Source organism: Polyodon spathula, chromosome 30 (assembly GCF_017654505.1).
Source record: "Polyodon spathula isolate WHYD16114869_AA chromosome 30, ASM1765450v1, whole genome shotgun sequence".
Taxonomy (NCBI): Eukaryota; Metazoa; Chordata; class Actinopteri; order Acipenseriformes; family Polyodontidae; genus Polyodon; species Polyodon spathula.
Window position 1 is genome coordinate 7343285 of NC_054563.1, and position 12699 is coordinate 7355983.

Here is a 12699-nt window from a genome sequence, read left to right on the forward strand (position 1 = left end):
ATCAGAGGTTGCATCCTGTACCATCTCCCAACTCCATTAACTATTTGTTATCCACTTGGAAGTCTGTTCATTGTACACTTTGGGGCTAATGTAAGGATAGGTGCAATGCAAACAACTGGGGCAGCAAAATCCAAATTGCCTGGTGGGCAGGTAATAATTTTTTCACTGCAGCCTATGTAAGCTTAAAGGGTACATGAAGACCTTTTTATTTTATTATGTTACAACTGTTTATGTAAGGTGTGTGTATTGTTTAAATTATTTTTTTTTTTTTTTTACATTTTGACCATTTTTTTTTTTTTTTTTTTTTTTTTTTAAACTTTTAACTTGCATTCCCTGCAGATGGCTTCCCATGTACCCGCATGAACCTCTCAGTAGAAGTTCGAAGAGGTCCCTGCGGGTACATGGGAAGCCATCCTGAGGCAGGGAATGCTATTTAAAAGTTTTAAAAAGTGGTCAAAATATAAACAAATTTAAACAATATACACACCTTACGTAAACAGGTGTAGCAACACATGGGAACATGTAACACAATAAAATAAAAATGTCCTTATGTGCTCTTTAAGAGCAATGCAAATTACTCAACGCGCACAAATAATGAGTGCCTGTGCATCGGGGTATTTAGCGGCTGCACTTACAGCTCAGAGGTGAGGTGAGTTGGGAGTACAGAGAGCAGTAGGCGCTGTATGAGATTTGTGGAGCACGAAAATCAAACCAAACAAAAAAAAAACATGTCAGAGAAAGGGCAGCAAAGTCCTCTTGGCACGCGGAAAAGAAAAGCACATTTTTCTGAGGAGCTGAGAGTCTTTACAGCTGAGGTGGCTCAGCGTGAAATTGAGCTATTTGGAAAACCCTCAGCCAACATCAGTTATGTTACCAAAGAGGCCATATGGTCCTCTATAGTGGAGAAATTAAATGCTGCCGGTGTTACCAGGAGGACAGTCCCCCAGGTGATGAAAAGGTGGCAGGACCTGCATTAACAAAAACGAAACTTGCAACGCAGCACAGGCATGCAGCAGGAACAGGAGGAGGAGGGCCACCTACCATCTACGTCACAGCTGACACTGTTGGAGAGGCAAGCGGAGAGGACAATCCATCCCAAACAAAGTGACCCTGGGTTTGAATATGCTGGGTCTTCTCCATCTTGCCCTTCTCCAGTTTTCTTGCCTGTCTTCAACAAGAGCCAAGCGTCGCTGCATCAGGAAGTGTACCACACCAACCATTCTGAGGCCAATGACAGGTCTCTGAAGGTGTGTGGTTTTATACAGCTCGTAATTACTCGCTTCTACAATGGTTTGCACCACCAGAGGTGCAAAGTTTTTGGGGGTTCAGTAATTGCCCAAGTACAAGGCAAAATCATTACATCTCATTATGTTTGCATCTGCTTAGTATTCCAGATCCCCACCCAATTCAATGCTCCTTTCCTCTTGAATATATTTCATTATCATTTCATTGATGGCAAAGTGCTAATTTGATAACTGGTGCAGAACATCAGGTGAAAACATTCTTTAAATACGCCGCCTTTTTTGTGACCGCTAAAGCCCCACTTCACACCAGCTGAACGCTGTTTTTGGCAGCAATATGGGTGTTTTGCAGTAGCAAATCACTTTGCACATATCCTTACATTTGCCCCTTTATGTGTTCATTATGTTACCTGCACACACATACTGGGCTATCTGTCCTTTGTCCTCCAGAGGCCCGTAGCTCACTGACACTCTCCAGTTCCTAGTTGTAAAAGAGAAAGCTGGCTTGGTCGTGGGATCAGAGCACCCACTGAATCTGCAGCTCTCCTGAACTGTGTGGGTGCGGTGAGGAGAAAAACGATTGGACATTCCAAATTGGAGAGACTATCGAGGGGAAAATAACAGGCATACTAATTTAAAAACAAAACAAAAAAAAAAAAAAAAAAAACATACATTATTTATAAAATATGTAGTTTTCTTAATACATTTTATTAAAATGTGGAAAACTGCAATTATCTAGTTGACCATCGGTACTTGAGATGGAGTGATCAAAATCAAAGATTAAATCTGTCAGAGCAAAAAGGCAAAATTAGGACCTCTTAGCATTCAACTCATCACTACCTCCTGATTTAAATGTAATTGGATTTGCAACAAATGACGAGTATTATGAAGTTTACCTGTTCCCAGTGCAAGACATCAGACGCCGCTTTTCTTACACAACTCAAGTTCCAGATTTTTAGCTTTCACTACACCAATGATGTCAATTCCTCATCATAAAGTGTATGTTTGGTATATATTCTCTGTATTCAGTTCATAGAATGCCCAAATCAATTCTGAGCTTTAACCACAGCATTCCACAGCACACATATTGTAAGGATTATAGGAGTATATAGACTAATGCACTATTTGCATGCACCAATGTTTAAACAAACACATACATTTTGTTTCCAGTGGGATCCAGCTTGCACTATTATAAATAAATGCAAACTACAGTAGCATTTACACTGGAGTGCTTTATGTCCACATTGCTCCACCTAGGTGTATTCTTATCTGTGCATTTGATTCCGCAATACCAGTTAAACCTCTATCAAGGTGTTACGCAGGTACTGTTAAGTATATATTGTTGCACAATTACTTTATAAACAATGCAGAGATAAAAAGTTAATTAAAAAAAAGATTTATTTACTCCAGAAGCTCTTAAAAGTTCAACAAAAAACAGCTTCAACTTGTATGCTACTACAGAGTGGTATTCAAAGTAAAAGAACAATTGTATCTTATGATGCGGCAAGAGAAAAATAAAACAGAAATAAAAACAGACTGGAAAAGAAATACAACTTGACAAATTTAGAACTGTGCTGTGCACTACGATAAAAACCTGCAACTTTCAATGCCATTTTACAACCCCCTTAACTGTACCAGGCAATGTTAGTGGCCTATGAACTACCACTAAACTATACATAAACACTGTACAGTTTAAAATGAAACCTCATAAAACAAAGCCTTACAATTATTATTTTTTTCTTTTTCTTTAACTTTTTAAAGGAGTAACATGTGTACAGGGGGGGGGGGGGTTAAATGCTTTAAAAACAAGAAATTATGCTCAGAGAAGCCAATCTATTCATCATCGTCATCATCTTCCTCATCCTCGTCGTCTTCATCATCGTCTTCATCATCATCCTCTTCCTCCTCCTTCTTGCTTTTCTCCGCCTTTACTGGTACTTTTTTAGCACCTTCAGACTTGCCTGTAGCACGGTATGCTGCAACATCCTACAAAAGTATCAAACAGTCAGCCCCACTATCACAATCACTACATATGCAAGAAAAATGACAGGACCAGTTTTCAAGTACACCAAACTACAGTATTTTATCTGTTTTCTAGTATGCAGAAATTACACCTGTTCTTGTCAGGTGGAACCGAGACTCAATCGGCTGACTAAGGTCATCCATTGTGAACTGTAAGCGGGCTCTGTTGACTAGCAGTTGCTTGAACCCACCACTTTTTGCAACACTTCAACCCTCGTTCAAATGTTCCATTTAATGTTTGCAGTTTTTATGGTACCAATACTTTATAAAGTAAATAAAATAAAAAAACCTTTTCATATTTCTCCTTCAGTTTTGCTGCCTTCTTTTCGTAAGGCTGTTTATCCTCAGAACTAGTGTTGTTCCACATCCCTCCCAATTTTTTGGCAACGTCCCCAATGGACAAGCCAGGAGTTTCAGCTTTGATTTTAGACCGATGCTCAGCACAGAAGACGAAAAAAGCAGATCTAAAATGAGTGAGAAAAAGTTATTAAACTGAAAGTTTCATTTTTTTAAATTAATTTCAAATAGATGTGTAAAATCTTAAGTTAATTGCACTTCCAGCATGCGGTTTTCCTTAATTTTACATAATTAGACAACTTTGAAACCAAAAATAGAATACTTACGGGGGCCTTTTTGGAGCATTGGGGTCCTTTGTCCGCTTCATCTTTTCGCCTTTTGGTGGTATGTAGGTCTTCATCTCCCTTTCATAACGGACCTTGTCTAACTTAGCTAGATCTTCAAACTTTCCCTTCTCCTTACTGGACATGGACTACATTTTTTTTTTTTTTTTTTAAAGAAAAATAAATAAACAACACTTCATATTTAATTTTTTTTCCCTTCTGAAGACCGAAAAGCCTAAACACGTTAATATAAGCTCATCTTACCCACTTGCAAAATTAACTTAACGATAAGGTATCTTGCGGAGAAATACTAACATTACAGAGAATTACATCTAACATTCACATTTACTGTTTCAACAAGTTTTGTTTCTCAAGATAAATTATTTAATGAAAAATCAGCACAGGTTGGTAAACTTGATTTCAATGAGTTTTGGATGTTACCTTCCACCGCTCTGAGCATTTCTTGGAGAACTCAGAAAAGTTCACCGATGCCTCAGGGTGCTTCTTTTTGTGCTCAGCTCTACAGGTCTGCACAAAGTAAGCATATGAGGACATTTTGCCTCTTGGCTTCTTAGGATCTTTGCCCATTTTGAATGCAAGACAGGTGTTTTTATAATATTCCTTTAAAAAAATAGAAAAAAAAATATTAAGTACATATTATTCTGCACTGAAAATACAATATAGAGCTCATTAAAACAAATTAAATGATAAATGCCTTACATTTATGAAGGCTACTGGAGTGGCTGACTCATAGCTAACAATAATGTAACATGTATTATTACTATAAATACAGTGATAAAAACACAGAAAATGTTTTCGGGTAGGCTGTGACAAATCAATTCCTAACTACTTGTACAAGTCCGCCGCCTAGCCTCTTCTGCGGCGTTCTGTTTCCTATTTGCTGGAGTTAGGTCAAAACAAGAATTAAGTTCTCTGACTAACACGTCCGGTTTTATGTTTCAACTAAACAATTATAAACGGGCCAATAAGATCAAAACAGTGTCAAAATTGAACATGTTACTTTAATACCCCTACATATATTTTGAAAGAGCTTCCAATCTATTTTACATCATTCAATAAAGTGTTTTCTTCAAATGTCACCGGCAAATTAAAATCCATATATATTTATATATAACTATCTCGGCAACTTTTGTTTTAAAAACCTTTGATTTATAATTTAATCATCGACAGAAAACGAAGCTGTCAAAAGCATGAAGCCTGTAAACTGTGTATCCCAAAGTTTACACTTAACAAAATATTTTAAAAAACAACTTTAAATCTAACATCTGCAGTAAGTACGTAAGTTGAAGCATATTTTTTACTTCAGCAATTAAAGTCTTACTTTAAAATAATTTAAAATGTGGTAAAACCATGTAAAATAAAAGTTTAGTAAATGTCAGTAATATTGTATTAAACCGTGCAAATATCCTCCAAATACACACATATATATAACTAACCAGTACTAAGTTAATTTTATAATATTAAAAAAAAATGCCAATTTTAAATAAATGTTTTCAGATTTTAATATTCCCTATTAAATGATGCTGTTTCTGGATAGACTCGTAGTACTAAAGCAATGGCGCAAACAGCTCTCTCGTTGAGAGAAAGGAGGTCAGCAACGACAGCAATATTTCTTCTTCCATTTTGTGAGAAAGGCTTCTTCGTGAAAGAAAGTCCCCTTCAAATGTCTCCAGCCGCCTTCATGTGAGATTTAATATTCGGCAAATTTGTTAGAAACGCGTATAATCTTGTATATTTTTTCTCCGAGGAATCCTATGCACTACTCTCGGTGTATAGTAATACACTGGGTCTGTACTATGTGTGGTTTGTATTGGGTTAGATTCCTATGAGCTCGGAATGGCCGCTTGTCTTCATCCACTAACATAGAGAATGGCTCCTTCTCTTTGTGTCAATACACAGCCATTACAGACGATAGAGGGCAGACTGGCTATACCCACCTCTTTTTAAACCGCGATTTAAACCTTTTACCAAACACCAAAAATTAATACAATTCGTCGGTTATGCAGAAGAAAGGTTGAATTTTTATTTCATGTTCTCAAATCCCAAAGTTTACGAGAATATTTAGTCAAAAACACGGTTTCAAAAAGTTGAACCCAACTGCACTTTCGCATCGAGCTCCCCTAACTGGCTCTGCCTTGTTTTCTATTACAGTCAGACATATTATTACAGTAAAGCGCAGATCCTGAGGTAATTTTATGTTTGTTTGTTTTTTCGCTCTCCAACTTAGAATATTAAAATCAACACTGCCTCAAAATACACATTTAATGTGCCATTTCTTAACCTTATTTTTTCCCCATTTTATCTTTTTTATTGCATTAATTTTTGTAGTTATCTGGGTCTTGGTCTACTTGACAGCCTTCTCGTTCTACTGTGTACTGCAATGCTGGTGTGATAATGCTTCAGCTTATGGATGGTATTGTGAACGCAATTTCACCACTTTTAACCCGTTCTCTTCTAGCCAACAATAAATGCATCACATATATTATATATATATATATATATTATATAATATATATATATAGAAAATATAACACACACACATTTTTTTTGATAACCGAGGTATTTTACAGTGAACGTCAAAAGCTAATATAGGGATCTTGTTTTTAATGTTTTCGTAATAATACATGATCGTTTAAAACACAAAATACTACTTTAACAGCCCATATTTGTATTTCCCTCATTTGGTATATTTTTATTTTCTGCTCTTCTTCTGTTCTACTTACCTACACTTTCAAATTTCTCGATATACAGTACTTACCCAGCGCTGTCACTGTATTTCAATGTACTGCAATGGCTGTGTATGTGGGAACTGGAAAAGATAGCGATACGCAGTCTCCTCAGTCTCCAGCTCTGTAACATTACTCTCAGTAGGACTCGCACCCTATTGGCTACCGCCAACTCTCCGGGTCTTCTGATTCGAGTATGGCTTTCCATTGTCCTAATCAGAAGCACATTATGATTGGTGGTGTGTAGAAAAACGTAAACAAAGTTTTAAACGGCGCGTTTATATGAAAACAAGTTTCTGACTTCAGGCTTCAGGCAGACTGCTGAGATAGTGTAACTAATGTTTACTATAGTAGAGTAATATCTGTTATACATAGATATTAAAGGAAGTGTAAACAGTAGAACATTTCAATGAACGGTAAGCTGTTTGGTAGGTAACTTAAATTTGCCACCCAACTTTCTATTTCCTCTGACAGTTTTCTGGATATTAGTAATCCATGTAAATATTTATTGAGGATAATATTAACTTTGTCAATTAAAGCTAAACTTCACGATAGTCCTCGATTTAAAAATAATAATAATTATGCCAGGTGCTTGCTTTGCTAGTTGACTTTAAACATTAACATAACGGCACTTGTCTGACCATGTTATGAGATGTTCAATGATGCAAACGTTAGTGATTTAATACTGTGGTGGAAGTACAGAACTCACTATGGGTGGGATCGTTTTTATTATTTAACTTTTAAATGCTGTGCATGGATCCATGGATCCAAACGCAATCCATTTTAAACCTCTCCCAAATTCACGGTATACTGTATTTGGTTTATCAGTTTGGTGTGTTGACCGGATCCAGATTTTTCCGAACATTTAAAAGTCTATTTTTTCTCTCTCTCTTTCTTCAGTTCTGATCTTAATCAATGTAACCCTTCCCAAATTATGATTTGAATTCATAATCTTAACCTAATGTTTATTTATTTAAATTATATAACTGTCCACCATCCACTAAAGGCAAATACAATGCTTATAAAGATTAACGCAGACACTTGGTCCATAGAACCTGGGTCTGTTTCATGACTACCGATTTATTCCACATTTGGTAAATCTAACAATTTGTAGGCTAAAAACTCTGGTTAGCCTATTAGCAGACACTTTTTCAATGCAATCCAAAAAATTACCTTGGATTACCGCTGGATCAAAATGTTATTGACTGTTGTATTCTCCTCGTTTTTACTAAAAACACGGATGTTTATTGTGGTAATATTATGTGCCCCCAACTATAACATATGCGGCCAACAACCACTGTGTTGTAAGGGAAACGCATCCATTGTTTATAACTTATTTAACGCTGGTGATGCATATCCCCGCCGCGGTGTGAAGACAGACACTTCGCTTTTGCATAGCTACAGAACGGCTTGTCCGATAAACACAGACCTTGCTAAGGTCCCCCTTTAGCACTAGCTATTATATCACAATCTCAAAGTGTCTGGGGCTGTAGTTTTATATGTCATTTTCGAGTTTGCATATATAACGCTTGTCCACTTGTAATAGTGCATTTTAGACTTACATTACGGTATTTATAGTATCACTTGTCCCAGTATACCTACATTTGGAGACTGTTTATCTGTCTGTCTGACTGTCTGTATGCCACTTACATAGAAACCCCCTTGTCCAAATGTGATGAAACTTGCAAAGAACCTCTGTTAGTTAGTGAGTGCATCATTACCTGGGGTGTATGGAAGCTGTCTGACTGTCTGTCTTTACATTTTATTTACTTATCTGGAGAACTACTTGTCAAATGTTAATTTAACTTGAGAACATTCTTCAGCTGAAGTTATTGAGTGCAATCTGAGGGGATTTGGAGGCACCTTGTTTGACTCTGTCTCTGATGGTGATCAACGTTTTCATCTTACCAGTGGCTCTAATTTTGAATTACCAGCATTGGCAGGCATAGGCACTAGGTTATCAGGTTCAACACCAATGAAATGCGATTTAGCAGTATGGTAATAAGTATGCCAATTCAGCAGTGGCACTTCAAGTCTGATTTTGCTTTTGGTATTCAATCCAATAGAGGGCCTTTTTAAATGTAATTCTGGAATATGTGCTGACACTACAGGCACTGCATTAATGTAAAAGTAAACAGCCTTGGACACAATGACCCGTCCCTCACTGTTTTAAACTAGATTCAGTTAAACCAAGTATTGAGCACAATGCACTCCATTTAACTGCAGAATTATTTTATAGCAGCTGGCTTGTTTTTCAGTGTTATTCTGGATAACAAAGTGTATATATTGTATAACTGGATATTCAGTTGAATTGAAAGTAGTTCTAGTTATATAATTGTAATTAGACCTGGTGTCAATTACAATTACAGTAACCATTAAGCTGCTAACAAATTCTACTAAAAAATAAAACAACTACCCACATTAACATGTTTTACTCGAAATAACCAAGAAATAATCACAGGTATACATACAGAAATATATTGTATAACTTTTTTTTTTTTCCAAACAAATGGGGTCACTAAAAGTGGTTGGAAATACTGTACAAGAATGATGACAGTATCACAAATACAAGCTAATTTAACTGTAATTGATCAATTATTTGGTATAATTACAATTACAGTTACAAGGGTGTGCCAAGGTTCAGCTACAACCACAACTACAATTACATTGTAATTACAATTAATTACAAATTGCACAATTGCAATTGTAATTGATCTCAGGTCTGTTTATAATCAATAAATACTCAGCAGATATAGCATTGGACTTTACATACAGAAAACTTGACAGACAATATATTGCATTCAAATTTTGACAGGATGAATGTTAGTGACATGCGTGTTACCAGTCGTGCATTCAAATGAATAGAAAGCATTTTCCTATATATGCCCTGATGGAGAAAATGGGAAAGGGACATCTACTATATGGAATATGGATTTTCTTCCTTTTGTAACTGTTTTGTCTTTCCCGTATTTCAAATGACAATAACTCAAGGTAACATGATATTCAAGTATTCAACAATACTTATATATATATATATATATATATATATATATATATATATATATATATATATATATATATATATATATATATATATGTAACACTACCGGTCAAAAGTTTTAGAACACCTCCATTTTTCCAGTTTTTATTGAAATTTACGCAGTTTAATCTCTCAATGTACTCTGAAATTAAAGCATAGAACAAATAAACAATTGGAGATAAAAAAGAAATCATGGAATCGTTCTGTTTAACAAAATTTAATCTAAATGTTTGACTCATCAAAGTAGCCACCTTTCCATTCCTTTTGCATTCTTCTACAATGGAAATCAAATATTGTTCGGAAAGTTCTTCCCAACACTGTTGCAGAAATTCCCACAAATGTGTTGCACTTGTAGGTTGCTTTGCTTTCACCCTTCTGTCCAGTTCATCCCAAACCAGCTCGATGGGGTTTAAGTCTGGAGACTGTGCTGGCCATTCCATGATTTGAAGCCTACTGTCTTGTTCTTTTCTTCTAAGGCAGTTCTGACATAGCCTGGAGGTATGTTTTGGGTCATTATCTTGCTGTAGGATGAACCCCTGACCAACTAGGCGTATACCAGAGGGTATTGCATGGCGCTGCAAAATGCTGTGGTAGCCGTTTTGGTTCAGGGTGCCACTCACTCTGTGCAAGTAGCCGACTCTGGATCCAGCAAAAGAGCCCCAGACCATCACGCTTCCTCCTCCATGTTTGACAGTTGGTGTCACACACCGAGGAACCATCCTTTCGCCTACTCGATGGTGTACAAAAACCCTGCATGATGAACTGAAGATTTCAAATTTTGACTCATCGGTCCATAAGACCTTCTTCCAGTCTTCAGTAGTCCACTGGCGGTGCTTCATGGACCAGGCAAGCCTCTTTTTCTTATTTTGTCATCTTAGCAATGGCTTTCTTACCGCCACTCAACCTGTAATACCTGCAGCTTGAAGTCTTCTCTTCACAGTTGAAACTTAGACTTGCTTACTTCAACCAGTGTCAAGCTGTGCTCTACAGGAAAGACCTACTCTTTTAAGGGTTATAATGGTCTGTCTGTCTTCCTTTGTTAATTGCCTTTTTCTCACCATTATGATAGCAATATACCACTTCCTGCAGTACAATACTATCCAAATAATGCTTAAGAGGGTGTAGTAACACAATCTGTTCCAACACTGCTTTTATACAGACAGAGGGTTTGTAAGTAATCAACTTTCAAGGCTTAATTTGCTTCCATTGCTGCAAAACAGCTGTAAGTTGTTAACCCATTACTTGTTCCCTGAAAAAGGCCATTTGTATAACTGAAATGTACATTATTTTTCAGTTTTTGGTAACCTAAACTTTTTTTTTTTTAACCTCTGGCAGTTTATCGCTTACCTATCTACCATTTCAGGTTATTCACTGGACGTGAACTGCTTAAATTTCAATAAAAACTGGAAAAATGGGGGTGTTCTAAAACTTTTGACCAATAGTGTATGTCTATATATATATATATATATATATATATATATATATATATATATATATATATATATATATATACATACATACATACATTCATACTTTTGTGGTTTACATAAACTGAAAATTCTTAATACCTTTTCTTTTAAGTTGGCCCTGTATTCCTATAATAAAGACATTTCCAAACAATCTCAGATGCAGATATTAGAATCTACGATGCCCCTGAAAGGGGAGTTGGTCAGTCAAATATAATAGATCTGTTGGTGGGAACCTATGATTTACTTAAAAGTGGTAAAGCAATAGGAATGAGGGGAAATGCATTGACAGACTGGTTGTATACTCAAATAGACCAAGATAGCAGAGTAAGGATGTAAAAAATATTTATGGCCTCATTCTCCTCCCCGTACAAATAGTTTGAGGAATTTGTTCAGTTTTAACTATTTCAATTAGAACACAGGGTAACGTTTTTTTTTTTTTTAAATGTACATTTTACTTGGAACATGTATCCCAGAGTCCACATGATGCTGCGGTTGCAATTATTCTTAAAGATTAAGTAGATTAAAATGACATTTTAAGTTTTTTGAGCTTTTTTGAAAAAAGTCTAGGTTAAGTCTGTTTGTATGTTTAATTCAGGGGCTGCTAGTTTCCTGCCATAGACAAAGGTAATGTTGGCTAGATCAGCCAACACATCTCTATATTAGTTCTGTCTATTAAACAGCTATGTATTGTCAGCAATACAAACAAAACCTGATCCAAAGCAGCAGATCCCTTGACAGCGCTGAATCTTACTGCTATGAAGACACTATTGTTGATCTAGCCTGCCATGTATCTTCGTGGCAGGGGGTTATAACTGAAGAACAGCTCTTGAACTGAGGTAAAAGTAAATTAACACAGACAAAATATAACAAATACAGTGTTTTAATACCTACACTAAAAAAACCCAATAGGTAAAAGGAGAGGAAACCAAATTATGAAAATTTAATTTGAAACTATTTATTAAAGTCTTTAAGCTCTAACTAATTATATGCATCTTATCTGTTGTTCACTTCCATTCTCTCTATGGGTCTCAAATTTGCAATCGTGAAAGAAACACATGTTATAGCCTTTAAATGTTTACCTCAGTAAAAGCAGAGTAAATGGCAATCAAGCATAGTCAAAGCATTGTAAAACTGCTATCTTGTACTATCCATTGGAATCTTTGCTTGCAATCCTTGTCTTACAATTCCTTGGTTGTTTCACTCGGACAATGAGACTGTCACCACTCCTTCAATGCTTGCTTTCCTGTCATGAAAGCAGGCACACACACACACACACACACACACACACACACATATATAGAATTATTATTAGTATATACTATATTATTATAGTTCCCTTGATGCCTGTGAGCCTGCCTATACATATTTATATGACATTTCTGTGCAAGCCCCTGAATATTTGTCAGCAATATCTCAAGACTATAATGTATTCTGTGATTACCAAGACATATTTCAGCTGTGCTCCCTATAGAGAAGGACCAGCTACCTGCTATAACATTTGAACACACTCAACAGCAGATAGGTTGCCTTGAGGGAACAACTGTTATTTTTATAGTATAC

General features: G+C 36.1%; 1 protein-coding gene across 1 annotated transcript; it reads right to left on the reverse strand.

The window, feature by feature from the left end:
* Positions 1 to 2621: 2621 nt before the first annotated feature.
* Positions 2622 to 6764, reverse strand: hmgb1a (high mobility group box 1a). The gene is made up of 5 exons (XM_041233166.1): positions 6663 to 6764; positions 4325 to 4504; positions 3887 to 4032; positions 3553 to 3727; positions 2622 to 3227 (listed from the first exon to the last, which is right to left on the reverse strand). The coding sequence occupies exons 2-5, from the start codon at positions 4469 to 4471 to the stop codon at positions 3075 to 3077; spliced, it is 621 nt and encodes a 206-aa protein (XP_041089100.1). The 5' UTR covers positions 4472 to 4504; positions 6663 to 6764; the 3' UTR covers positions 2622 to 3074.
* Positions 6765 to 12699: the final 5935 nt, after the last annotated feature.

Coding starts and splice junctions, on each gene's coding strand:
- hmgb1a (XM_041233166.1), bottom strand. CDS start 4,471: ATGGGCAAAGATCCTAAGAAGCCAAGAGGCAAAATGTCCTCATATGCT. Junction 3,728..3,886: donor AATGCTCCAAAAAGGCCCCC/GTAAGTATTCTA, acceptor CACTCATTTTAG/ATCTGCTTTTTTCGTCTTCT. Junction 3,228..3,552: donor TGAAGGAGAAATATGAAAAG/GTTTTTTTATTT, acceptor ATACTTTTGTAG/GATGTTGCAGCATACCGTGC.